We start from the raw sequence: 24,561 nt of genomic DNA on the forward strand, positions 1-24,561 counted from the left end.
ACTTCAACCTGAGAACTACCATGAAGATACTGGGTGTAACTCTGGATCAACGCCTAACCATGAAAGACCAGGTAGACTCCTTAATCAAAAAGGGTTTTTTCACTCTCTGGAAACTTAGATCCATCAAATCATATTTTGATACGCCAGCATTCAGAATCCTGGTACAATCCCTCGTACTAAGTCAACTTGATTACTGTAACATCGCCTATTTAGCAATTTCCCAAAAGAATATGCGACGTTTACAATTAATGCAAAATGCAGCGGTCAGACTAATCTTCGGACTAAAGAAATTGGATCACCTGACACCCTGCTACCGGCAGTTGCATTGGCTGCTGATGGAGGCACGCATAAAGTTTAAGTTCGCCTGCCTCTGCTTCAAAGTACTATACGGACTAGCCCCTAAATACCTAACTGACCTTTTCTCATTCTCAGCCAACAGACACAAGAGAAGCTCACACTCGAACTTCGTTTCCCCCCCAGTTAGAGGATGTAAACAGAAAAAATGCTCACAAAAAATGTATTGAGTGTCAGAAATTACCTCGAGGTAGGAAAAAGCCTCAGAGCCCCTCCTCCACCAGCCGACACAGCGGCTACCAAAAATGGAGAACTATACGGGGTATAATCAAGTCACTGGCATAACAAACCTCCTCGTATAAATGTCTAACAAAAAAGCCTTGTAAAGTTAGATGCACCACACATCGAGGACGGCCAGCGTTTCGCTAAACTCAAGCTGCCTCAGGATGCAAAGGTGTGATCTGGGCTTCTCATCACCATTATCGATTAGTCTTCATTGGCTTCCTGTTCAGTACAGGTGTAAGTTCATATTTTCATGTTTAACTTTTAAAGCTTCAAAACAACACTCCAGTATATTTAAATAAATAGATGCATGCATTAAACAATTATTAATAATGAAGGAAAAAAGCCTCAGGTGGCCAATAACAAGTTCCAGGCACACTCACAGAGTGTCACATTCTGTCACAATCCATTGATTCTGGGATATGCATAATATATTAAAAAGAGGTCTCCAATCTTTACATAGCTTAGGCTCTCACCAAGTGTAAATCTGGCACTGCAAAGAGAGAATCTGTCCTCCTCTGTGCAGCAGGTCAGTGTGCTGGAGGATACTGGGCTTGATGGACCTTGGTTTGTCCCAGAATGGCAATTCATGTTCTTATGAGGGAGAAGGGGAGATTTAGAGAAAGCTTTCATGCACCCCAACTCCAGTAAACCGTTTTCCCCAGTGAATAATTTGCTTTTTCTGTTCCAAAATCATCCTTGCTGGAATCATTTATTTCTTTAAAAAAAGACTAATGCATGCAGTTCTAAAACGGTGGTGCATGAGTCATGCATGACTTGTAGTAAGAGATCTTTGGGTCCTGGAGAAACCTGGATTCTTTGTAGATTATTATCTCCTCTATAAGGTAAAAATGGAGCCTCCTTGACACCGTTGCTATCGCTCCCAAGTTTCAAAACTTGCATCACCAAACTGGTCACCGTGTAGTTTTCTACTTAATTGAGGACAATTTTGCAAATTCAACACCTCGCTAATGAAGCCGAACTGGACGCGTTTAAAAATGGATTTTGCAAAACTCCGCGTCCCCCTCCTCCCTCTCCACGCGTAGGACGCCGCGTGCGAGATCCTTGGCAGAAATAGCCATTGTGACGTCATTCACCTCGGCTCCCTCCAACCCACCCTTGTGGGGGGCGACCCTCGCCCCGCTCAGCTCCGCCTCCCTGTTTTTTTGTCATCGACGTCCACGCACACCACTAAGATGCCTCGTGTCTGCTTTGCCCCTCCCACCCACCCCCAGCAGGTTAGGCTGCATCCGTCAGACGGGTCGTGCTAATCAGACGTTGTTGACAGGAGTCTCGGCTGCCCCTGCCCGAGTCGGATGGCGGCGCTGTACGCCTGCACCAAGTGTAACCAGCGCTTCCCGTTCGAAGCGCTGTCCCAGGGGCAGCAGCTGTGCAAGGTGAGGCCCGGCAGATAGGGGGCGCGCTCAGCCTGTGCAGCCTCCCGGTCTCGGGGGTGACTTTCCCCTGGATCTCCCGGCGCAGGGCCCAGATGCGACGATTAGTTACATCGAGATCAGTACGGGATTTAGAAACCGAGGGGGGGGGGGAATTAAAGCTGGCGCCTTGGAGCTACAGGAGGAACCTTCCAGCTCATGTAGCAGAAACAAAATGAGATTTGGGAACCTTGACTTCCTGATTCTCAGCCTGTTTTTCCTAACTGGGGGCCCGAGGAAGCTAACGGATGCAGTGAGGAAAGAGTTAAAAGGGGGCTCAGAACAAGGTCACACACACACAAATAAAAACCATCACAGTGAGCTAGAAGGGTCTGAACCAAGGTCACATCCACTTACTAGAGGAGGGCGGTCCTGAGCTGAAATCCTGGCACTTTTCCCAGCTGTTTTATTTGGATTGAGCATGTCTGCCTCCCTAGACAATCTACACACACTCTTTAGCCAGGGCTCCAGCGCATTAATCGGCATCTCCGGCCAGATCCTCAACTGGTTCCAGGGATTCCTAAGAAACAGATCATATCACAGCTGGGACAACTCCTGTGGTGTTCCGCAGGGCTCCCCCCTGTCCCCCACCCTGTTCAATGTCTACCTTGCCTCCCTGGGCAATCTCCTGCAGAGCCACAAACTCAAATTCTACATCTACGCAGATGACATCACAATAGTCATCCCGCTATCCAGCTTCACCCCAGAATTCCTCACCTCCCTCTCAAATACACTCAACCAGATAGAACTCTGGATGCAATCCTACAGACTTAAACTAAACCCCGACAAAACAAAATTTTTCCTTGCTAGCCCCAAAGACAAAATCATAGACACCACAATTCAAGTAAAAGGATCGACCTTTCCCCTCGAACAAACCCTAAAAATACTAGGAGTCACACTAGACAAACACCTAACCCTGGAGAAGCACACCGACAATACAGTTAGGAAAAGTATCTCGGCGCTCTGGAAATTACGCACCATAAAAAAATATTTTGACGACACGTCATTCCACCTCCTAGTCCAATCCTCCGTTCTAAGCATACTGGACTATTGTAATATCATTTACCTGAGCTCCACGAAGAAAAATACCAGAAGTCTCAGAATGATCCAAAACACCGCTGTCCGCCTTAAATTCGGCTTAAAAAAATGGGACCATGTTACCCCTTTCTACCACAAACTTCATTGGCTACCATTGGAATCCAGAGTCCTATTTAAATTCGCCTGTTTCTGCTACAAAACAGTATTCGGCCTAGCCCCAAACTACATCAACCCACACTTCATCCTGAATAACAGAAACAAGAACTCCCGCAGAATCCAGTTATTTGCTTTCCCCTCCCTAAAACTCTGTCACTCCAATAAATTCTTCGACAAAACCCTCGCCTTCCAGGCCGCCAAGCTAAACCCATGGATAGTCCAATTAATCCTCAAGGCTCCAAACTACCTCAACTTTAGAAAACTACTCAAAACACACCTCTTCCAACGCCACGACACTTAATGGTCCCCCTCCTCATAGATCCCCCCTCCCATCTCGCCCCACCTCCTCCCCCCGACCCACCTTTTCCTTCTCCCCAATCTTATCTTCACCGCTACCTGCATCCCTGCTCATTCTAACACCTAACTCCATGCAATTCTGTTCAATTATTACTTAACTGCTTGTAACTATGTTTAATTAATGTGAACCGCATGTAACGATGCATGTAACTATATTTAATTAATGTAAACCTGTTCAACCAACTCTCAACTGCATGTAACCCATGTTTAACTAATGTGAACCGCCTAGAACTCACTGGGTATGGCGGTATACAAAAATAAAGTTATTATTATTATTATAATATTTATTTGAAGAGCACATGCTTTAATTGCAGCCAGAGCCATTAACTTCTTGGCTTTTTCTTTATGCAGTTTTCTGATTAAACTTGTTTTTAGGCTAACAGTTTTCCTTTTACGTGCTCTCATTTTTGTAAGACTTGCTTTCGTTTCGTGTTTTATTTTTAGGTAACAGGCTTATCTTACTACCTTTCCTAAAACGATTTAACATCGCCAGTACAAAACAATAGAATCATAACAAAATACAAGGTTAAGAAAAATTCAGACATTTAAAAAGCCTGCTCCAATAACCAGGCCTTACATAATTTTTTAAACAATAACTTCTAACGTGTTTTTTTTATGTCAGAACTATAGAGCAAGACTACAACCTCAAACTTTAAAGTCCACAACTGGGAAAGTAGTTGACTTGGAAAAAAAAAAAAAAAAAGAGAAACAGAACTTCTGAGGATTATAGATTTGCAAAGTGATGCAATAAAAGACAACGGATATTTCATAACTGAGTGCTGATACTACTTATAGGCAAGACATGGGAGAATGTGATTTTATAGCAGGGGCCTAGAGCAGTGGTTCCCAACCCTGTCCTGGAGGACCACCAGGCCAATCGGGTTTTCAGGCTAGCCCTAATGAATATGCAAGAGAGAGATCTGCATAGAATGGAAGTGACAGGCATGCAAATCTCCTCCATGCATATTCATTAGGGCTAGCCTGAAAACCCGATTGGCCTGGTGGTCCTCCAGGACAGGGTTGGGAACCACTAACCTAGAGGACAAGTAGACACCTACTTAGACGCTATGGGGTAAATCCAAAAAAGGGTGATACAAGTTAGATGTCAAAAACTGAGCCCTAAGCTAGCATTCTATAACGGCAGAGTTGTTAGAGAATATGTCTGGAGTTAGGTGCTAATCTTTAGATGCTGAAATGATAGAGTTTAGGACACAACTGTTAGTATAGTACAGTGGTCTCAAACATGCGGCCCGAGGGCCACATGCGGCCCGCCAGGTACTATTTTGAGGCCCTCGGCATGTTTATCATAATCAAAAAAGTAAAATAAAAAACAGTTTCTTGATCATAAGTCTCTTTAGCTATAAATGACAATATTATTATTAAGACTTAGCCAAAATGAAAGATTTATAAATTATAAAGAGTTTTACCTCATGCAAAAATGTCATTTCTTTAATAAGACATGAACTATTTTTTCTGAGGCCCTCCAAGTACCTACAAACCCAAAATGTGGCCCTGCAAAGGGTTTGAGTTGGAGACCAGTGGCCTATAGGAAGAGGAGATGCAAATGTTAAGCGCCTTAGCCAATAGGGAGAGGAGGAGATTGTGGATGGCCATCGTGTTATTATGTTTCTGTAATCATAAAGTTCTATGACATCACAATGTAGGTGTAAAGAGCCTTAGCCAATAGGGAGAGGAGGAGATAGTGGATGCTGTGGATGGCCATCGTGTTACTATGTTTCTATAACCATAAAGTTCTATGACATCACAATGTAGGTGTAAAGAGCCTTAGCCAATAGGGAGAGGAGGAGATAGTGGATGCTGTGGATGGCCATCGTGTTACTATGTTTCTATAACCATAAAGTTCTATGACATCACAATGTAGGTGTAAAGAGCCTTAGCCAATAGGGAGAGGAGGAGATAGTGGATGCTGTGGATGGCCATCGTGTTACTATGTTTCTATAACCATAAAGTTCTATGACATCACAATGTAGGTGTAAAGAGCCTTAGCCAATAGGGAGAGGAGGAGATAGTGGATGCTGTGGATGGCCATCGTGTTACTATGTTTCTATAACCATAAAGTTCTATGACATCACAATGCAGGTGTAAAGAGCCTTAGCCAATAGGGAAAGGAGGAGATAGTGGATGCTGTGGATGGCCATCGTGTTATTATGTTTCTGTAATCATAAAGTTCTATGACATCACAATGCAGGTGTAAAGAGCCTTAGCCTATAGCAGTGGTCTCAAACTCACGGCCCATCAGGTACTATTTTGAGGCCCTCGGTATGTTTATCATAATCACAAAAGTAAAATAAAAGAGTTTCTTGGCCATATGTCTCTTTAACTATAAATTACAATATTATTATTAAGACTTAGCCAAAAGGAAAGATTTATAAACCAGGGTCATTGGGGTGGGCAGACTAGATGGGCCGTGGTCCTTATCTGCCGTCTATTTCTATGTTTCTATACAGAGTTTTACCTCATGCAAAATTGTCATTTCTTTAATAAGACATGAACTATTTTTTCTGAGGCCCTCCAAGGACCGACAAATCCAAAATGTGGCCCCGCAAAGGGTTTAAGTTTGAGACCACTGCTATAGTATAAAGTGTGCATAAAGTTTGTCGGGACGCCCCAACATGCCAATTTCCATCTCACAATAAGCCCCTTCACAGCTGCACATGCGAGAAGTTGAGGCATTCAATTTACAGAATAGGGAATTAAGTCAGTTACACACGCAACTGCTAACTTATTTATAAAATGTATATAATGCACTCTTTGCATTTCTAGGTGGATTGCAAAATCACATACTTAAACACACCTATACCACCAGAACAAAACACAGTAACAATACAATTAATTACACACAAACTTAATTCTACTTTACAAATTCTTCAAAATCAACATTTATGTATTTGATTTTTTTTTTAGCCTGTCCTCCCAAAGGAGCTCAGAACGGGTTCCGAATCAGGTACTCATCAGGATGAAACTCTCTGTACAGTAATAGATTTGAGCGTAGCAAAATTATCCCCAAATGACTGCTGAAATAAGGTGGTTTTTCAGAGTGCACAATTGAACATCTAACTTTAGTCACGATTTATAGAATTTAGGGGGGGGGGTATCTTTATAAAATACTACCTTAAGCAGACATCGCACCTATTTTGTAAGTGCAGATACACTTCCCCCTCTGTATTCGCGGTGGTTAGAGGCAGAGCCAGCCCGCGAATATTAAAAAACCGCAAATAATATTTGGGCTGGTTCTACCCCTAACCCCCGGATATTTTAAGCCCTGAAAGCCCCCCCTTTAAGCATTACCTGGTGGTCTAGCGGGATTTCAGGCAGGAGCGATCTTCCCACGCTCCTGCCCCGTGCAGATCGCTCACAGGAAATGGCTGCCTTGAGCTCTCATAGTCTCTCGAGCCATTTCCTGTGAGCGATCTGCACGGGGCAGGAGCGTGGGAAGATCGCTCCTGCCTCCCGAAAACCCGCTAGACCACCAGGTAAGGCTTAAGGGGGGCTTACAGGGATTAAAATAGCATGAAAAACCGCAAATAAGTGAATCTGTAGATACGGAATTCGCAAATACGGAGTGGGAAGTGTATTTACACCTGCTCTCGCAACTTTAAATGTTCGCATCTACATATGCATGTAAATTACTGTATTCTATATAGTAATCCATAGGATAATTTTTAGCCGTGGGGGTACATTTTGCTCACCACCAGTGGTGATACCTTATTCCCAGATTTTCAAAGCCAAGGGGACCTATGCTGGTTTTGGCTTTGAATATCCGGTTATTTTTAAGCCGCTTAAGCCAGTATTCAGCACTGAAGTGGCCACGCTGAATCGCTTTGAATATTTGAGCCCTAAATGTATTTGCAAAGTCCACCCATGTATTCACCTACCAGCAAAGAAGGCAGCATACAGTCGTACAATGGTTGGGGGTTTTTTTTTTAAAAATAAGAGGCCTTTTTAATTATGCATGTGGTCACATGCATTAAAAAATAACTTTATAAAGTTTATTTATTTAAAATATTTATTGCTTTTACTATCCAAACATTCTAGGCAGGGTAGACAATAAAACAAAATTTACAACACAAAATAAGAACAAAAATTCTTCACTAAAATTTAATCATACAGTACTTCAATAACAAGTATTAGCACAGTATTTCAATTCTGCTGGGCCAAATCAAAAAACACCTCATGCTGCATTTAAGCTTGTCCAAATGAGTTTTTACCTGTTTTCTAAACTGCAGTAGTTCTGGACTAGTCCTGTAAGTCCATGGTTAAAGGGTTCCACAAAATGGTCCAAAGGAGAAGAATAACACTGGCCAATGCTCATTTTGCTGTCTAAAATGTTAGACCTGTTTCTGGGTATATTTAACCTGATGATTCCAAAAATGGCAGGTTTTCTCCTATCAGCTTTAGTTTTTGAGATACAGAGCATATGCCATATACCATTCTTCACTCTGCTCGCCCATTAAAAAATCAGGATATTTTAATGTAGTGTTTAAATTAATATCTTTAACTCATGAAGGAAACATTAAAAATTAAAAGAAAAGTGTACATGAAAATCTACTTATTTCATAGCAAAAGCACAAGTTTATGATATGACTGGAAAGTTTGTTCGACACACAAGAAGCTCCTTTTGTAAGACTTCCGAGAGTGGGATCTGCCAGGACAATCCCGCATAAGATTCCAACAGTGGTCTTCCATCATGTGTGCATCCCATCTTCCTTGGTTTCTGGCTTCCATTGTTTCTATGTCTTGGTGAAATCTTGCACCTTGCTCTTCTCTTAAGTCACCAGGGTTCTCTGGAAAGTGATCTAAGTGATTGAGCAGATAATGGACTTTAACACTCATGCTACAGCCAGGCCTGTTGAAATGAACGAGCAAATCCTCTACTCATTAGATGGCGTTGTCTGCCTTCTTGCTGCCAAGAAAGTTTTTCACAACAAGAACAAATGAAGATCAGGCACATGATTCGATTTTATTCATTGATGCTATGAAATGTGGGTCATTTATACGTTGTCTGATCTGTGAACCATTGAAAATTCCCGCCTTCAGTTTTTCCATGGTAAGTCCAGGTAACTAACATATGCGTCACATATTCAATGCACGAACCATCGTTATTCAGAGCCTTTACAAATTATTTCATCAGGCCTAGCTTTATATGTAGTGGTGGCAGTAGGATTCTCTCTCGTGCTACCAAAGGTTCATCGATTACATTTTGTCCTCCAACCTCCATATATTCCCTCAGAGACCAATATTTTTTTGCACAATGTTCATGCTTGGCTTTACTATCTTATAACCATATCTAAGAAACTAGAGCTAATGCGGTCCATCCAATGCAATTTTCATAATTGAGCGCCCCCAAATAACCCCAGAAACAGGTCAAAAAACCCAAGGCACCAATAATGTTTGTTGTTGTTGGCCTGTGTAATTAGTTGAGCTTGTTTATTTCTTGTAGGAATGTCGGATTGCACATCCTATGGTGAAGTGTACTTACTGCCGGACCGAATTCCAACAGGAAAGGTAAAGCTGCTAGTGCCTGGCTCCTGGGAATGGAAGATGAATGAAACAGACAGCTCCACATCATAAATGTCCTGCCAAGTGTGTCCAGCCTTTACTCTGGAGGTGTAGTTCCTGATTTTCCTAAGAAACTAGTGAAACGTCAGGGTTCAACTCAGCCTGGCCGTTGCAAAATGGATGCAGTTGCTTATCCTAGTTAGAGATGGATGTGAAGAGGTGTTTTGATCTGGGATATGGTTATTTCTCAAAGTAGTAATCTCACAAATAGCATTAACATATTTGAGTTTTTATTTAACCCTCCCCCCTTTTATGTGCTTATTTGCTCACTGTGGGCTCCCGATCAGAATGTTGACACGGACTTAGAAGATGGTAGCAGATAATCTGTTAACATAGCTGGGTTTAAAAAATGTTTAGATAAGTTCTTAGATGAAAGTTCAATAAATCATTATTAGCCAGGTAGACTTGGAAAGCCACTGCTTATCCTTGGCCTTTTTGGTCTGACCCTGCATGGCAATATGTTCTCTTAATACAAAGGTCCCTTTGAGTGTTGTCCCATACATCCTTTGATCCTGCCATTGGCTTCACCCTTTATTGCCTCTACTGGAAGCCTGTTCCAGCCAGGCACCTACTTCCTTCTTGTTGAAGAAATATTTTCTCATATCCCTCCGTTCAGCTTTATATGAGGACCCTTTGTCCTTGAGCTTTTAATTTACCTCCTTACAGCATCATTTTATGTCCTTTAGTTTTACAGCTTTTCCTTCTTTGGAGGAGGTTGTTTGTTCATTATCCAAACATATTTATTAGTTCTAACCATAATCCATGTATGCATTGCAGCCATACTAAATACCTTAAGAGTGTAAAAACATTTAAAATCATCTCTCGTTGTCCTTCCTCTCCAGTCTATATATTTAGGTCTTCTCATATGCCTTCTAGTTTTTTAATTATTTTATGGACAATTAGGTGACTCTGTTGTATCATTGCCTTTAGATCTGCCATGACAAAGTGGCCTTAGATCTTCTACTGCTTATAAAAACTGTTTTCTTCCATCATTTAAAGGTGTTCAGTCAAGGAGTCAAGTCTTCCGCTCTTGCTCTTTCCTATTTACTACTTCAGTCTGCAGTCTATCAAATCTTTCGAAAAAGATTAAAGATTTTCTTGTTTTCTGCTCTTTTGGGTTGAGTGTTTTTAATTAATATACTGTGCAAAGTCTTAATATAAACCATAACGAGCTCTCTTTTGCGGGGATGATGCAGTATATAAAAGGAAGAATTAGCCTAACCCATTTTGACCAATTGCTGCTGGACCACCTCTAGCCTTTTCATATCCTTAGTAAAATACAACCTCCACTACTGCTAATCACTTATATAGCGCTGGAAAGGCATATACAGCACTGTACATTTTGACATTTATAGACAAGACAGTCTCTGCTCGGAAGAGCTTACAATTTAACATGGACAGACAGACAGACATGACATATAGAGTGGGGGATGCAGAACCCAAGGTGAGAGGAGTTAGGAGTTGAAAGCACTCTCGAAGAGGTAGGCTTTTAACTGGGCCTTGAACACTGACAGAGGCAGAGCCCACTGTAGGGATTCGGGCAGCTTGTTCCAAGCATACAGCGCAGCGGTGTCAGGTCAAAAGCGCGCCGGGACAAAGGCGCGCCCAGACAATTGAGCGCAGCGTGGAGGCGCGCGCCGCTCTAAATTACTGTTTTTAGGGCTCCGACGGGGGGCGTGGGGGGGAACCCCCCCACTTTACTTAATAGACATCGCGCTGCATTGTGGGGGGTTGTAACCCCCCACATTTTACTGAAAACTTAACTTTTTCCCTGTTTTTAGCAAAAAAGTTCAGTTTACAGTAAAATGTGGAGGGTTACAACCCCCCAAACCCCCCATAACGCTGGCGCGATGTCTATTAAGTAAACTGGGGGGGTTCCCCAACAAAACCCCCCGTCGGAGCCCCTAAAAACTGTAATTTTGTGCGGCGCATGCCTCCACACTGCGCTCAATTGTCGGTGCGCGCTTTTGTCTTTCGCGCCGTTGTCTATGAACCGGGATGGGTGGCTGAGCAGTTTTAAATGTCTTTATAGTGCAGTGGTTCCCAACCCTGTCCTGGAGGACCACCAGCCAGTCAGGTTCTCAGGCTAGCCCTAATGAATATTCATGGAGATTTGCATGCCTTTCACTTCCATTATATGCAAATCTCTCTCATGCATATTCATTAGGGTTATCCCAAAAACCTGACTGGCTAGTGGTCCTCCAGGACAGGGTTGGGAAACACTGATATAATGGGAAAGAAAGCCCATATCTCTGTTAAGTCCTGTGGCAGGTGTCAAAATACCTTATTTTGATTTCAAAGGTTTTACGTTCTTGGATTGTTTTAAAGTTCCCTTTTAGTATTCTCACCATAAAACCATTGGTGCAGTGGTCAGTTTTTCTAACGTGTTGGTATTGCAATTCTTAATTTGATATCTATGTAGGTATGTTAGGACCCTGGAAACTGTTTGCACGCACGCACTCACTCTTCTCTAGTACCACTTTCGATACATCATAACTTTCAAATGCAGCAAAAGGCATATTGTACATGCTCCCTTTGGGCGACTGAATGACTCTGTCAGAGGTGGTTGTGTACCTGAATCCAGTGTAACCCATCTATTCCTGACTTGTTTTATCCTTTGTGGGAGTGGAGTTGAGACATCCTCAGTAGACCACATCTTGGTAATTCCTTTTAATTGCATTTAGTTCCTCTTTCATCACATAGAGTTAAAAACAGGTGGAACAAGCCTTGAGACTCAGGACACCACAGTTATTGCACTGTACAGTACAAAAGTCATTATGCTAATTTGATATAAGACTGATGAAAACTATCAGAATTGTTCAAAACGATAATTGAATTATATTACTCCATTTAGTAGTACATTAACGTCCAATGTTAGAGGACGAATATGGTACTGACTTGATTAGGCATTTCCTATTTACCTGCATTATAGCTTTTAACTTTACTAAACTCATAGTTGCTGCTGTTCCCGGGGAGGGGGGTGGGGGGAGTTGGTTTGGGTTGGGGACTGTGATATCTTTGTTTCTTTTTGGAATTTGATGTATTGCTGTAGTATATTTGCAATCCTTTTTATTGCAAATTAATAAAAATGATTATAAACATAATCTACTATAATAAAACGCTAAGCGCGCATGCGCACTCTTACCTGCGTGTTCCGTGATTAGTAGGTCCGTGGCCGGCAGGAGTGTGCATGCACGCTTACAACTGCCCCACACTCGCAGTCCTCCAGATTTTCCTCCATCGGAGCCGGAGGGAAGGGGGGGAGGCAAAAAGCTCTACAGCAGAGACACTACCCCCTTCGGCATGGAAAGTTTCGTTGCGGAACAACTGGCGGACCTCCAGATATTTCCTCCATCGGAGCCGGAGGGAAGAGGGGGAGGCAAAAAACTGGACAGCAGAGACACTACCCCCTCTTTATTTACACGACCGAAGTTCAAAGCTGCCACGGCGACTCCTCTCTCGAACCACACATGCGTCGGAGAAGGCTTCCGATGCAGGCGGGGATCGAGAGAGAAGCCGCGGCGGCGGCTTTGAACTTAAAAATAAACTTCACAAAAGAACCAGGGCTGCCACCATTATAGCAAGATCTGAGCCTCCTTCCTCTGCTGCGGAATCTGACATATTAGGGCCTCCGTGGGCTACACAAATTGTACAATTCCCTGCTGTTCCAACACCCTTGCACTTACAAATAGTGTAGTGTTTGAGCCTGTCAAAGCTCATTGGAGCAGAGGGCTCATGGTCAACTGTAACCATGGGACTCTACCCTAGGGCAAGCAGCATACTATAATCAAAACTCCAACAAAGTCACACCCACTCAGGAAGGGGATAGAGATGGGGTTGCAAAAGGCAGGCTGCAGACTGAATCTATCCCCCCTAATATACTCCAGCAGACCCTGCAAGCATTCAAGGCTGCTTGTCTATACAGCGAGAGCAGGAGAGAGAGAGATGGCCTTGGGGAAGGATGGAGGGGACAGGAAAGGGAAAGATGGCAAAAGGGGTGCAACAGGGTCAGGGAGGATGTGAAAGGGGGAAAGGGAGAGATGGAAATGGTAGGACCGCTGCTGCTGAGGGAGGAGGGGTTGGTACGTCAGGACCGCTGCTGCCACCTCGGGTAAGTAATGGGGGTCCAGGAGGCCAGATGGAGGGCCATGGGTGGGGTCAGGGTATAGGTGAGGCTATTCTAGCACCCGTTACTGTAACGGGCTAAAACACTAGTTGAATTATATTGGTTGAGTGTTAATGTATCCTAGGAAGTCTATAGATGAAAGTTAGACCCTAGAATAGGTGGATGAGGTGCAGTGTATCATCCAGTGATGAATCAAAGAAGCCACATAAAATTATTTCACTTGTAATTAAGGTGGTCCAAGTCATCCCGCATGTTATTGTCACATTAGTTGTAAACAAACAAAAAACAAAACCTTCCTCTCCAGGGATAGGTGGAATTTGGCCAACCCCTAATTAAGCCACATTCACTATGTTGTTTTAGGAGCCTACATGTAGTTCCGTGCCATTTCACCAGACATACATGAATGTTAAAATGACAGAGAAGTCTGATTTATCTACCATTTTTTTACTATACCATCTTCTCATTTTGCTCCACAGTAAAACTAACACCATTTGCAAGAAGTGTGCTCAGAACGTGAAGCTGTATGGAACAGTAAGTGATATGTATTTCTTATCTTGCCTGTGAAGGGTAATCTCTCCTCTGACACAAAGGGGAATTAATAGGAAGGTACAACACATAGGCAAGTGCTTTGTATATATGAGGAAATTAATCTTTTTTATTTATTAAAAAATGTTTCCTACAACATCTAGAAGTGTCTCTTGAGCTTCTCCATAACCCTGGGCTTTGAGGAAATCTCTCACCATCCAAAGACCTGTTCAAGGTCCCTAAACCAGGAGTTAGCTTTTACAAGGAGGAAATGCAAGAAATAAAAAATGAATTAAAGTGGAGGTGAATTGGAAGCAGCTGTTTTCTGTCTTTCTTAGCCAAAGCCCTGCCAATACTGTAACATCATCGCAGCCTTTATTGGTAACAAATGTCAGCGCTGTACGAATTCGGAGAAAAAGTACGGGCCACCACTCTCCTGTGAGCAGTGCAAGCAGCAGTGTGCTTTTGACAGGAAGGATGACCGGAAAAAGGTGGGTAGCCTGCTTTCCTTCTGTCCATCAACCCTAGAACTCTGAAACCAAGCAACATCTTTCCTTCTTGCTTTTACGTTCACAGAAGCCAACATTCTTTCCTTTTCTCTCTGTCCATATAAGCTTCCTCTCCCTAAATCTCTACCATTCAGCTGTGTTCTCCTTCCAAAGTCTCAGAGTGAAAGGATTTCTATCTGCTGCATTATCTCAAGATGTGGCTTAGATCAATCTATCTCTTTACTGTGGACTGTTCTGTTACCCTCCACCACTCGCTAACTGCTATCAAAAACTCTTGCAGTTTCACTGCAATTTAAGTTATCAATAAATGCAGAGGAACATTTATTTAGCCTGAATTAAACTACCTATCCAAACACACAGGAGAGTACGACTTTGAATGGAATTAACTTCCCTATCACCTCAACCATCAGGATATTGGGTGTCCATCTGGACAGGAGTTGATCGATGATAACATAGGTTGATGCCCAGGTCCGAAAATGTTATTTTACATTATGGAAGCTACATACTATCAGGCCTTACTTTAACGATATTTCATTTTGATTATTAGTTCAGTCACTCATCCTTGGAATACTGGACTATTGCAATATTGTATATACTAGTCTTATAGCCCATTACATTAACGGGTGCTAGAATATGTGTGTGTGTGTCTGTATTTTTTATTTTTCTCTCTCCTTAGCCGCTTTCTGTATTTCTGTCTTGTCTTTTTTTTTTTTTCCTTAGCTGTCCACTACCACCCCTTGCCTGCTCCCCCTGTCCATTCTCCCTTCCTTTTACCTCCCGTGTCCTCCACCACCCTATCACTGCTCACCTTATCCAGCAGAAGCCCTTCTCCCTTTGTTTTACCTCCCCCTGTCCATCATCACCTCCTTCCTGCTCCCCCTGTCCAGCAGTAGACCTGTCTTCATTTTTCTGCCTCCCTCCCTGTTCATCAGCACCTCTTCCCCTGTCCATCAAACCCTTTTCTGCCCCTCCATTTCCGTGTGTTGCAGCATTTCCCTCCCACCCCACTTCCCTGTGCAGTATTTTCCTCTCCCCCATACCTTCCTCCTGAACTCCATGCCCTACTTATGTCGACATCCGCCTCGGGGGGGGGAGGAAGAGAGAGAGCGAGCTTCGGGCGGCCGACATCCACCTCGGGGGGGGGGAAGGAAGAGAGAGAGAGAGAGCTTCGGGCGGCCAGCAGCTGCCACGGCCGACATCCGCCTCGGGCCGCTGCGGCCGACATCCACCTCGGCGGGGGGGGGAGGGGGAGGAAGAAGACCGTAAGCCGTGCATGCGCACTTCCTAGCTACAGCTCACGGAAAACGGACGCACGCACGCATAAGAACTGCGCATGCGCGGCTTACCGTTTTATTATATTAGATGGGTGGCCTTCAAAAACATTTTGATTGACTCCAATTGATACAAAACACCGCAGTACGTTTAATCTTTAGATTTAAAAAGGCAGATCATTTAACTTTATATTATAGAGAACTACACTGGCTTCCTATTGAGGCCAAAGTGCTGTTTAAAGTTTGGATGTTTAAGTTACAAAGTACTATCACTACTACTATGAATTATTTCTATAGTGCTACCACACGTATGCATCGCTGCACAGAGTCACAAAGAAGAAGAAAACAGTCCCTGCTCGAAAGAGCTTACAATCTAAACAGGCAGAAAGGATGTCATGGATACAGTTAAGGGGAACAGTTAATCAGCTGGCTAGGTTGGAGGGCAGAGTAGGGTTAAGGATTGAAGGCTTTATCAAAAAGGTGGGCATGGCTCCAGGGTACCCAGTTGACCATTTTAATTTTTCTAGTTTGACGTTCCTCACATATATCAACTATATTTGATTTTTCATCGGCCAGGGAATGTCGTTACAAAAGATTTCATAATCAATTGTTCTCCTATCAAGCAGCCATTTGGGACTCTGTCTTTCACCGATTATTTTCCACTTCCACATCTTATGTGAACTTCAAAAAATTGTTAAAATCTTATATGGTAAATTCTTATAACTGGTAATTTGTGTAATATTTAATTTATAATTTGCTGTTTGATGTTCAGCTTTCTCTTTGCTAATTGTAGACCACAAGGATCCACGTGTTTTTGCGGTATACAAATGCTATGCTATATTATATAGAACAGTGGTTCCCAACCCTGTCCTGGAGGACCACTAGCCAGTCGGGTTTTTGGGATCACCCTTAGGAATATGCATGAGAGAGATTTGCATATAATGGAGGTGGCAGGCCTGCAAATCTGCTCCATGCATATTCATTAGGGCTACCCTGAAAACCTGACTGGCTGATGGTCCTCCAGGCCAGGGTTGGGAACCACTGATAGAGAACATATTCCTTCTAGTTTAGAGATTATGGCCATCCATGTCATCACCGAGCCTGTGTCAGGCTGGGGTAGAAGGGTCCGGACTGCCCCTCTCATCGACCCGTGCTTGCTCACTGCCGTTTAATCTCCCACAGGTAGATGGGAAGCTACTGTGCTGGCTGTGCACTCTCTCGTACAAGAGAGTCTTGCAAAAGACCAAGGAGCAGCGCAGGCACCTGAGCGGCTCAGCCCACAGCACTCTGCAGGAGAAAGAGCAGTACAGCAGCCACTATAGCAGGTGAGGCACAGGCAGAAGGCATGTTCTCTCTCACATATAGGGCCCTCAGGTTCAAACAAATCCTGCTATGTGATATTTGCAAACAGATTTTTTTCCCCCAGTAGCTGCTGCTAAATTATGGAATTTTTTTTTTAATCTTTGAATTTATGTTTGTTAACTAATTCAGGAGAGTTTAAATAAAGTTTGAAAACTTTCTTCTTCTTTATACTTGGGCCCTAGGTTAGCCACTGTGGAAACAGGAGACTGGGCTAGATGGACCATTGGTCTGACCTAGTACGGCTATTTCTATGTTCTAACTTGCCTACTTAGGATAAAATTACAGATAATGGTTAGGAATAGACTAAAAATTGATTCTTTGATTTGTGTAATTATTGTAATACACTTGTGATAATGTTTTGGCTCAGTTGCTAGGTTTTAATAACTTAACATAGAAACATGATGGCAAATAAAGAGTGAACGATCAAAATGTGCCTGCTGAACACAGCAGTCTGAAGGTATCTCATTTTCCAAAACATCTTGATCGTTCACTCTTTGTCAACTCCATTGGTATGCTTGAGTTAAACACCATATTAACAAGAGAGAACTACAGCAATGTAAAATATTTAATTAAGGCTGACTCCCAAGGCAGGCCTTATGGCTGAAACATGTACGTGTCAAGTTTTGACTACAATACAGATATTGAGCACCACAGGTCACCTTCTCTGTCTTTTTGAGCTTTACATCCTATGACAGAGCCCAGCTTGGTGTTCTCTGTCTCCACCTGCTGGTGGATGGACACAATCCACTTGTCTCTGGATTCATCTGCTACTGCTGACAAGGAAATGTGACATTTTCTGACTGGTGAATACAGCATATAGGTAGAGCTCCTGCTGCTAAGGTACTTCTCTTGAATAAAAATCTTTGCATATCACAACTGTTATTTCTCTTCTTTTCTTAACAATCACCAATAAAGCCAGAAAACGTTATCCACATCATCAATTCAGAATGAGATTCCAAAGAAAAAATCCAAGCTGGACTCCACAGTGTCCAATGGGGACAGGTGAGGATCTGCACTAGAGAGTTGCATGGGGACAGAAATCCCACCCATCCCCGCCAGGATCCTCTCCGTCCCCACCCGTCCCATTCAGGATCCTCTCCGTCCCCACCCATCCCCACAAGGAATTACCTCCATCCCCACCCGTCCCCATAAAAAGCAGCAATTACTTCTGACAGGATCATCAATTCCACAGTTTCTTTTGTGTTTGCGCTGCTGTTTTCCTTGTGGAATCTCTTTGGTGGAACCCTTTTTTTGTTTTCTGTTCAGGTAATTAACTTATAAACCCCCTTTTATACTAAAGCTGACGTGTCCATTATATTATATATACGAACCCTACTTCCAAAGCCTTCCATCCCCGTGGGAGTCCTGTTGGCTAGAGGGGGGTCCCCGTGGGAGTCCTGTGGGTTAGGGGGGATTCCCGCGGGATTCCCGCGATCCCTGTTCCCGTGCAGACCTCTAATCTGCACCCAGGTCTTTGGCTTTCCGTTTTGTTAATTTCTTTCTCCCAATCCCTCAGCAGAAAATTGGTGGCAGCAGGGAGTTTGTAGTTCAAAGATGCTTACTGGGAACAGCAGATTAGGTTTTTAAAGTTAGGTTGTCTCTCTCATTTATTCCCCCCTTCATCATTTGTAGCCTTTTTTCTCCACCTGTCCCAGTCTTCCCTCATCCTTTCCTGTCCCTTTCTTTTTTGTTATCTGCTCTCTGAGCATGAGACCAGAGACATTGCTACACTTCCCATCAGCTTTCCTGAGTCTCCTTTTTTTTCCCCCCATAGCTTCTCTCCAGACCTTGCCTTAGACTCTCCTGGCACGGACCATTTTGTTATCATTGCCCAGCTAAAGGAGGAAGTGGCTACTCTGAAAAAAATGCTACATCAGAAGGATCAGATGATCCTAGAGAAGGAAAAAAAGGTAAGGGTCAAGAAACTGGAATAGAAACAGGCTCAAGTCCGCAGATACAAGTGCATCAGTGGTTAGTTAGTGAACAAATATAATAAATAATTGGAAACTCAAAATTAAAACCTGAATAACGTATTATATTAAAATCAAATACATGAAAAAATAACTAATCCATAGCTTAAAACATTCAAAACATACATTTAAAAACACAAAGATAATGAATAGAAACTGTACACACTGATAATGACAATCAGATTTCAAAGGACAGACAAAAAAACTGAGGACCTACCCCGAGTGGTAATTTGGAAAATGAAAATGAATATGCTTCAACATACTAAATTTGTTCAAACCAGGGCTGTGGAGTCGGTAGATAAATCCTTCAACTCCGACTCCGACTCCAGGTACCCAAAATGTCTCCGACTCTGATTCAAACACGCTGAAAAAGAATGATATTGTCAACCAAAGGTTCTCACATGCACATTTCTAAATTATAATTTATGAAGAATATAGGAAAGAATGAAGGGTGACTTACCCAGTAAAATTTATCACAAATGCAGCAGTCTTGTTTAAAAAAAAAAACAAATGCTGGGAGATAGATAGATTCAGGTAGGTAGGAAGGAGGGAGGTGACCGTGCGCATACCCTCCCTTAACTGCAGGGACAGGGCCATTCACCACTCCATGGGGCGGTGGATGGCCTTGTCCCTGTACCTGTGGTGAGCATATTTCCCCCTTCACTGTTTTGACGGGTTACCCGCGGCTACTCACGGCTAGCTGTGGGTAACATCCACCGTGTCATTCTCTAGTGCCTACTATTTCGTTTGTATTTCTGTTAGCCGAGGGTCCTGACGCTCACTCTGCCCTACAGCATCTCCTGCTGTTCCACTACTATTAAAGTTTGCAGACTGTTGCACCAACAAGTAAACAATTTCAAAATACGTATATCCCCAGTGGATCACAAAGTACAACACAATCAAATGTTATTTAAATGTATAAATTAGTGATAAAAGCTGACTGAAATAAATCAACTTTTATATTTTTGGGAAAACAAAATCATTTTATTTGGTTTGAGAAGGATTAAAGAATTCCCAAGACAGGGGTGGTTGAAAATACAGTCATGTGTAACCGAAAGATGGCAGATTTAACAAAGACAAATGACAATAAACCAGTGCCTATTAACTCTGGGAAGCAGTTATGCCATGAAAGAAGTGACTTCAGATAAAAAAGGGCATTGTGTTTTTTTATGTTTAAATGTGTTTATTCATTTTAACGTGCAAAAAACAACTACAACCAGAGTAAACAATACAGAATACAGACATATTTGCACAAGATCGAAATCATCCCTCCCAACCCCCCAACATAACCCCAAACAGACAATCCCTGGAGAGAAAGAAAAAAAAAAGGAACTTAGGAGTTCAAAAGTCTGTTCCTGGCCACCGAAGTAAGGGTCATCCAAAAGCGCTCCCAAATCACAGTAAATCCGTGGCCTGGTCCAGAATCAAGATCAGTGAAGTGCCTACGTTCCAAAGAGGCATGGATGATCATCAAAGATTTCCATTGGCTGTAGGTCGGGGCATCGCTAGCTAGCCATTGTAGTAGAATTGCTTTTTTACCAAATAATATGGCTCGAACCAAAAAGGCTGACATGCCTTTAGGTTTGGGAGAGACAACAACATAGAAACCAAAAAGCGCTCTAGGGGACGGAGACCACCGCCGACCCCAAAGAGTGGAAATGAAAGATCCCAAATGATGCCAAAACTGAAGGACACCAGGGCAAAACCAAAACATATGGCTCAAGGATGCATTTACTTGTGAACATTTAGGGCATTGATGAGTCTGAGAAATGCCCATTCGGTAAGCTCGTATGGGGGAAATGTAAAGGCGAAGGATAAATTTCAATTGTAGTTCCCAGTGCAGAATATTAGTAGACAGTTTTCTCAAATTTTTGAGAACTTGCTGTATCTGACACGAAGTAAGAGTACATTGTAAATCCTCAGCCCAAGTTTCTGCTAAAATTTCAAAGTTATGTCCAGCTTGACTGTCACGAATACCCACATGATGAAAACGAAGTGGAATTAATTGTTGTGCAGAAAAACTGAACATTTCAGAAAGAGTCTCATGACAAGTGTTCGTTAAATGGTGTGCAGACATGGACTGTATATAATGGGGCATTGTGTTTTTAAACACAAAAATTATCACCTTAAATTTTATCTGGGAAGACATGAGAAGCCAATGACAGTCATAAGAACAGGGCAATATGATCGGCTAAACTCCACTCTGTAAGCAGGTCTATCATGCGGCACCTTCTGTATAGTCAAGTACAGCTCTCCATTAACTGTTCAGGGGGTTCAGGTTGTGTGCCTACATTACATGTTAAATCTTTCTCTCTTGGAGAAGGCCCTTCATGCTAAGCTCCTGCAGTACCATACCGTTAATAATGCTCACAACTGCATTGACAGTTCGTAACCTTCCCTGGTAGAGTATTTGGGATTCGTTGTGGCTTTGTTACTTGTTCTGAAAATCAACCCCACCATCTTCATTATATTTGTAGCCTGTGAAAATTTCAGTGTCTGGGATGGAAAACATTTTCACTCATTTGATTATAGTGGGGATATCAATTTGTAATTCTGTTATTGTTTTCAAGAAGGTGCATGCTTCAAGTAGCATAAGAAACCATGAGTGTGTGGTACAGTGGTTAAAGCTACAGCCTCAGTTCACTGCTTCTTGTAACCCTGGACAAGTCACTTAATTCCCCCCCCCCCCCCACCGCATTGCCTCATGTACATTAGATTGTGAGCCTACTGGGACAAACAGGAAAAATGCTTAAGTACCTGAATAAATTCATGTAACCGTTCTGAGCTCCCCTGTGAGAATGGTATAGAAAACTGAATAAATAAATAGTGTGAAGAGTTTCAGCCTCTGATAACCAGAGCTGGTATTGTGATGTCATAAAGCCTCCTTCCACCAATAAGAGCCAACCTCATCAGTGATGTCACAATGGCTTGATTGTTCTAGACTTGGCTCACTTTTACTACACTTTGATTTCTAGAGTGGTGCAGTGGTTAAAGCTACAGCCTCAACACCCTTTGGTTGTGGGTTCAAATCCACGTTACTTCTTGTAAATCACTTAATCTCCCCTATTGCCCCAGGTACATTAGATAGATTGTGAGCCCACCAGGAGAGACAGGGAAAAATGCTTGAGTACCTGAATAAATTCATGTAAACCGTTTTGAGCTCCCTTGGGAGAACAGTATAGAAAACTGAATAAATAAATAAATAAATTCACTGCCCTATCATCAACTAATAAATGTAAGTTGCTCCAAGAATCAGACGAGAGGAAAATTAACTTGAAAATAAGACCCTGATGCATTTAATTTCACTTCAGCACAGTGACTTAACTCCAGTAGGTGTTTAAAAGTGAGAACACATACAAGCGGATCCCTTGCTGGAGAAATCAGATTTAGAACCAAGGCTGAATAGCTACAGTGGAGTGGAGTAAAAGGGTCTTACTTATGCCAAGGGAATCCTAGCCTGCTTAAAAGAAAGGGGTGTATAGAATAGTGCTGGAATATGCACAAGGAATACCCGGCAATGAATGTGACAAAAGCGAGGTTGCTACACTGGTTGCTACTGTAAGGGTGGCACTGAGAGCTTAAAAGTCAGAAATGAAGTTAAAGGAGGCTGAAAGTAGCAGAAATTATAGAGGAGAGGTGAAAAACAAGACTGCTGAGCTCCAGCCACATGGAAAGATGAAATGCAAGTTATACTGGTAGGAAAGTAATGGAGGAGAAAAAGACCTACAGGAAGACCTATAAATAATTTTGGAGACCCAAAATATAAGCAGGAAAACCATGCTGGATGCGGTAGCATGGCAGAGAGTGGCTAGAACTGCAAGATTCACTTGAGGGGGAACAAAATGTTGGACAAGCAGTAGTGGCTTAACTCCAGTTTTTGGCCAGTCCTTTTTTTTATGTCACGTCCTTGCTTTCTCCTTAGATCACAGAACTCAAGGCAGACTTGCAATACCAAGAGTCTCAGATGAGGACAAAACTCAACCAGATGGAGAAGACTCACAGAGATGTCACAGACAACCTGCAGGTGACTGTCTTTCACCTTCCTAAGCCCAGGCTGACCTGGTTAGAAATGATTACATACATGAAATGGTGTTTGATGTATTTCTAGTGATCAGAAATAAAAGTTTCTAGTCCTTTGTTGCGTTAAATTGCTTTACGTGTTGGAGAGGCGCTAATTTTTTAGCTAGTAAATTTTAAAGGTTAAGGAAGAGGGAGACAAACAGTGCTGGTAAGAACCAATATAGTGAAAGCCGATGCACAGAAAGTTCCATCCCTGTATCTCAGTCTTATCCTGTCATATCCCTACTAATGCACCTCAGTCCTTGACCCTGTTATTCCATAATAGATGCCACATACCTAGTTAGTGTACTTGACTAACCCCGCAATATAGCCTGCCTTTCGAGTACTGAAACCCAAATGCAGTAGCCCTTTCATATTCCAGAGCAGAGATGCTCATAGCACTGCCAGTTCAGCATAATCCTTACCTGCTGCATATGATTCTCTTCCAGCATTGTGTCCCCCAGTGCCCTCACTTTACAGTTTTGGATTCTCAGCAGCGACTGGGGATCTGTCTTGGAAGCAGTGAGCTTGATCTTATTCCTCTTTCATTCCCATTTACCTCTGCTTTCAGGCCAAGAACAGAGAATTGTTGAAGCAAGCAGCCACGCTGTCAAAGGGCAAAAAGCCAGAAAAGTTGGGAATGATAACCTCCCCCTAAAAATCTACTTGGAACATTGCACAGCCCATTGGAGGGGGGAAGAAGGAAGTTCATACTGAGTTGACTGTACCCCTGCCTCCCCACCCAGCTCCTACTTCCCACCTACAGTGGACATCCCTCATAGGATTCGTTCTCCAGCCACCTAAAATGCTGTCCTTGAAAGCCACACAGCAAGGCACTTTTAAGTGAGGAGCTAGAGTAGGATTCTTTGAAGCTTGGAGCCAAGGTACAGCAACCTTATAAGAGAAAGTGCACTGAACTCTCCCTGGAAGGCTCTCTTGAGACAGACTGGAAATAAGTGAGTTGGTGTTAAAAGCAACATGATTATGTGCGTTGGGTTGTTTTTTTTAAAGTGCCATTTGATGGCCCCTGTGTAGCGGTTTTGTACATGAGCTGACATGTATGTGCAAACACATCATGTGTGTATGTATGGTCACGCCTTTCCTTCATCAGAAGGTGATATTATTAAGGAGTAAGAAGAACTTCTATACCTACCTTGAGCATGTTTGAGAGTAAGAGTCAACCATTTAAAAATGAGTTTTCTTCTCCCAGAAGTGAAATGTCTCAGGCGGGGCATCCCTGCAACCTCTTGTTTTCAGCTCTGGAGGACTTTTGTTTTTTTTGTTTTAATATCAGCTTTATTTCCAGCTGAAGGACAGACATTGATTAGGCACTTTTTTAACCTGGAATAGCATCAAAGTTCCTGCACTTCTGGACAGGGAAGAAATATTTCTGAGTCTTTTTTCATGCATACTGCTCAATTTTTCAAGATCAGGATGAATAAATTATATGTTTTTATAAATTACTATTCATAATTGTTAATTATTTAGGAATACCTTAACATATTATTTATATTGCATAGCTGGAAGACATAGCATTGTACAAAGCCACATATCTTTCAAGCTGAGTTTGAATAGAGGTTAAGTGTGTTCAGAATCAAG

General features: G+C 42.6%; 2 protein-coding genes across 4 annotated transcripts in view; one reads left to right on the forward strand and one right to left on the reverse strand.

Annotated features, from left to right (window-relative positions):
• IFI6 (interferon alpha inducible protein 6) overlaps positions 1-24,561 on the reverse strand; it is a 52,267-nt gene that overhangs the window by 19,855 nt on the left and 7,851 nt on the right. The gene's annotated exons all lie outside the window — the stretch shown is intronic.
• On the forward strand, positions 1,816-24,428 carry FAM76A (family with sequence similarity 76 member A). 3 transcript variants are annotated; one of them, XM_033955405.1, is made up of 9 exons: positions 1,816-1,973; positions 9,022-9,086; positions 13,743-13,797; positions 14,130-14,282; positions 16,754-16,896; positions 17,849-17,935; positions 18,708-18,843; positions 22,826-22,927; positions 23,534-24,428. In XM_033955405.1, exons 1-9 carry the CDS (start codon positions 1,893-1,895, stop codon positions 23,618-23,620), a joined length of 909 nt encoding a protein of 302 aa, XP_033811296.1. In that variant the 5' UTR covers positions 1,816-1,892; the 3' UTR covers positions 23,621-24,428. The 3 variants fall into 3 exon arrangements, with proteins under 3 accessions (XP_033811296.1, XP_033811295.1, XP_033811297.1); XM_033955404.1 differs by lacking the exon at positions 1,816-1,973 and adding an exon at positions 8,378-8,628; XM_033955406.1 differs by lacking the exon at positions 1,816-1,973 and having other exon boundaries at positions 9,050-9,188.

The sequence above is a fragment of the Geotrypetes seraphini genome, chromosome 8 (genome assembly GCF_902459505.1).
Source record: "Geotrypetes seraphini chromosome 8, aGeoSer1.1, whole genome shotgun sequence".
In the NCBI taxonomy this organism is placed as follows: domain Eukaryota; kingdom Metazoa; phylum Chordata; class Amphibia; order Gymnophiona; family Dermophiidae; genus Geotrypetes; species Geotrypetes seraphini.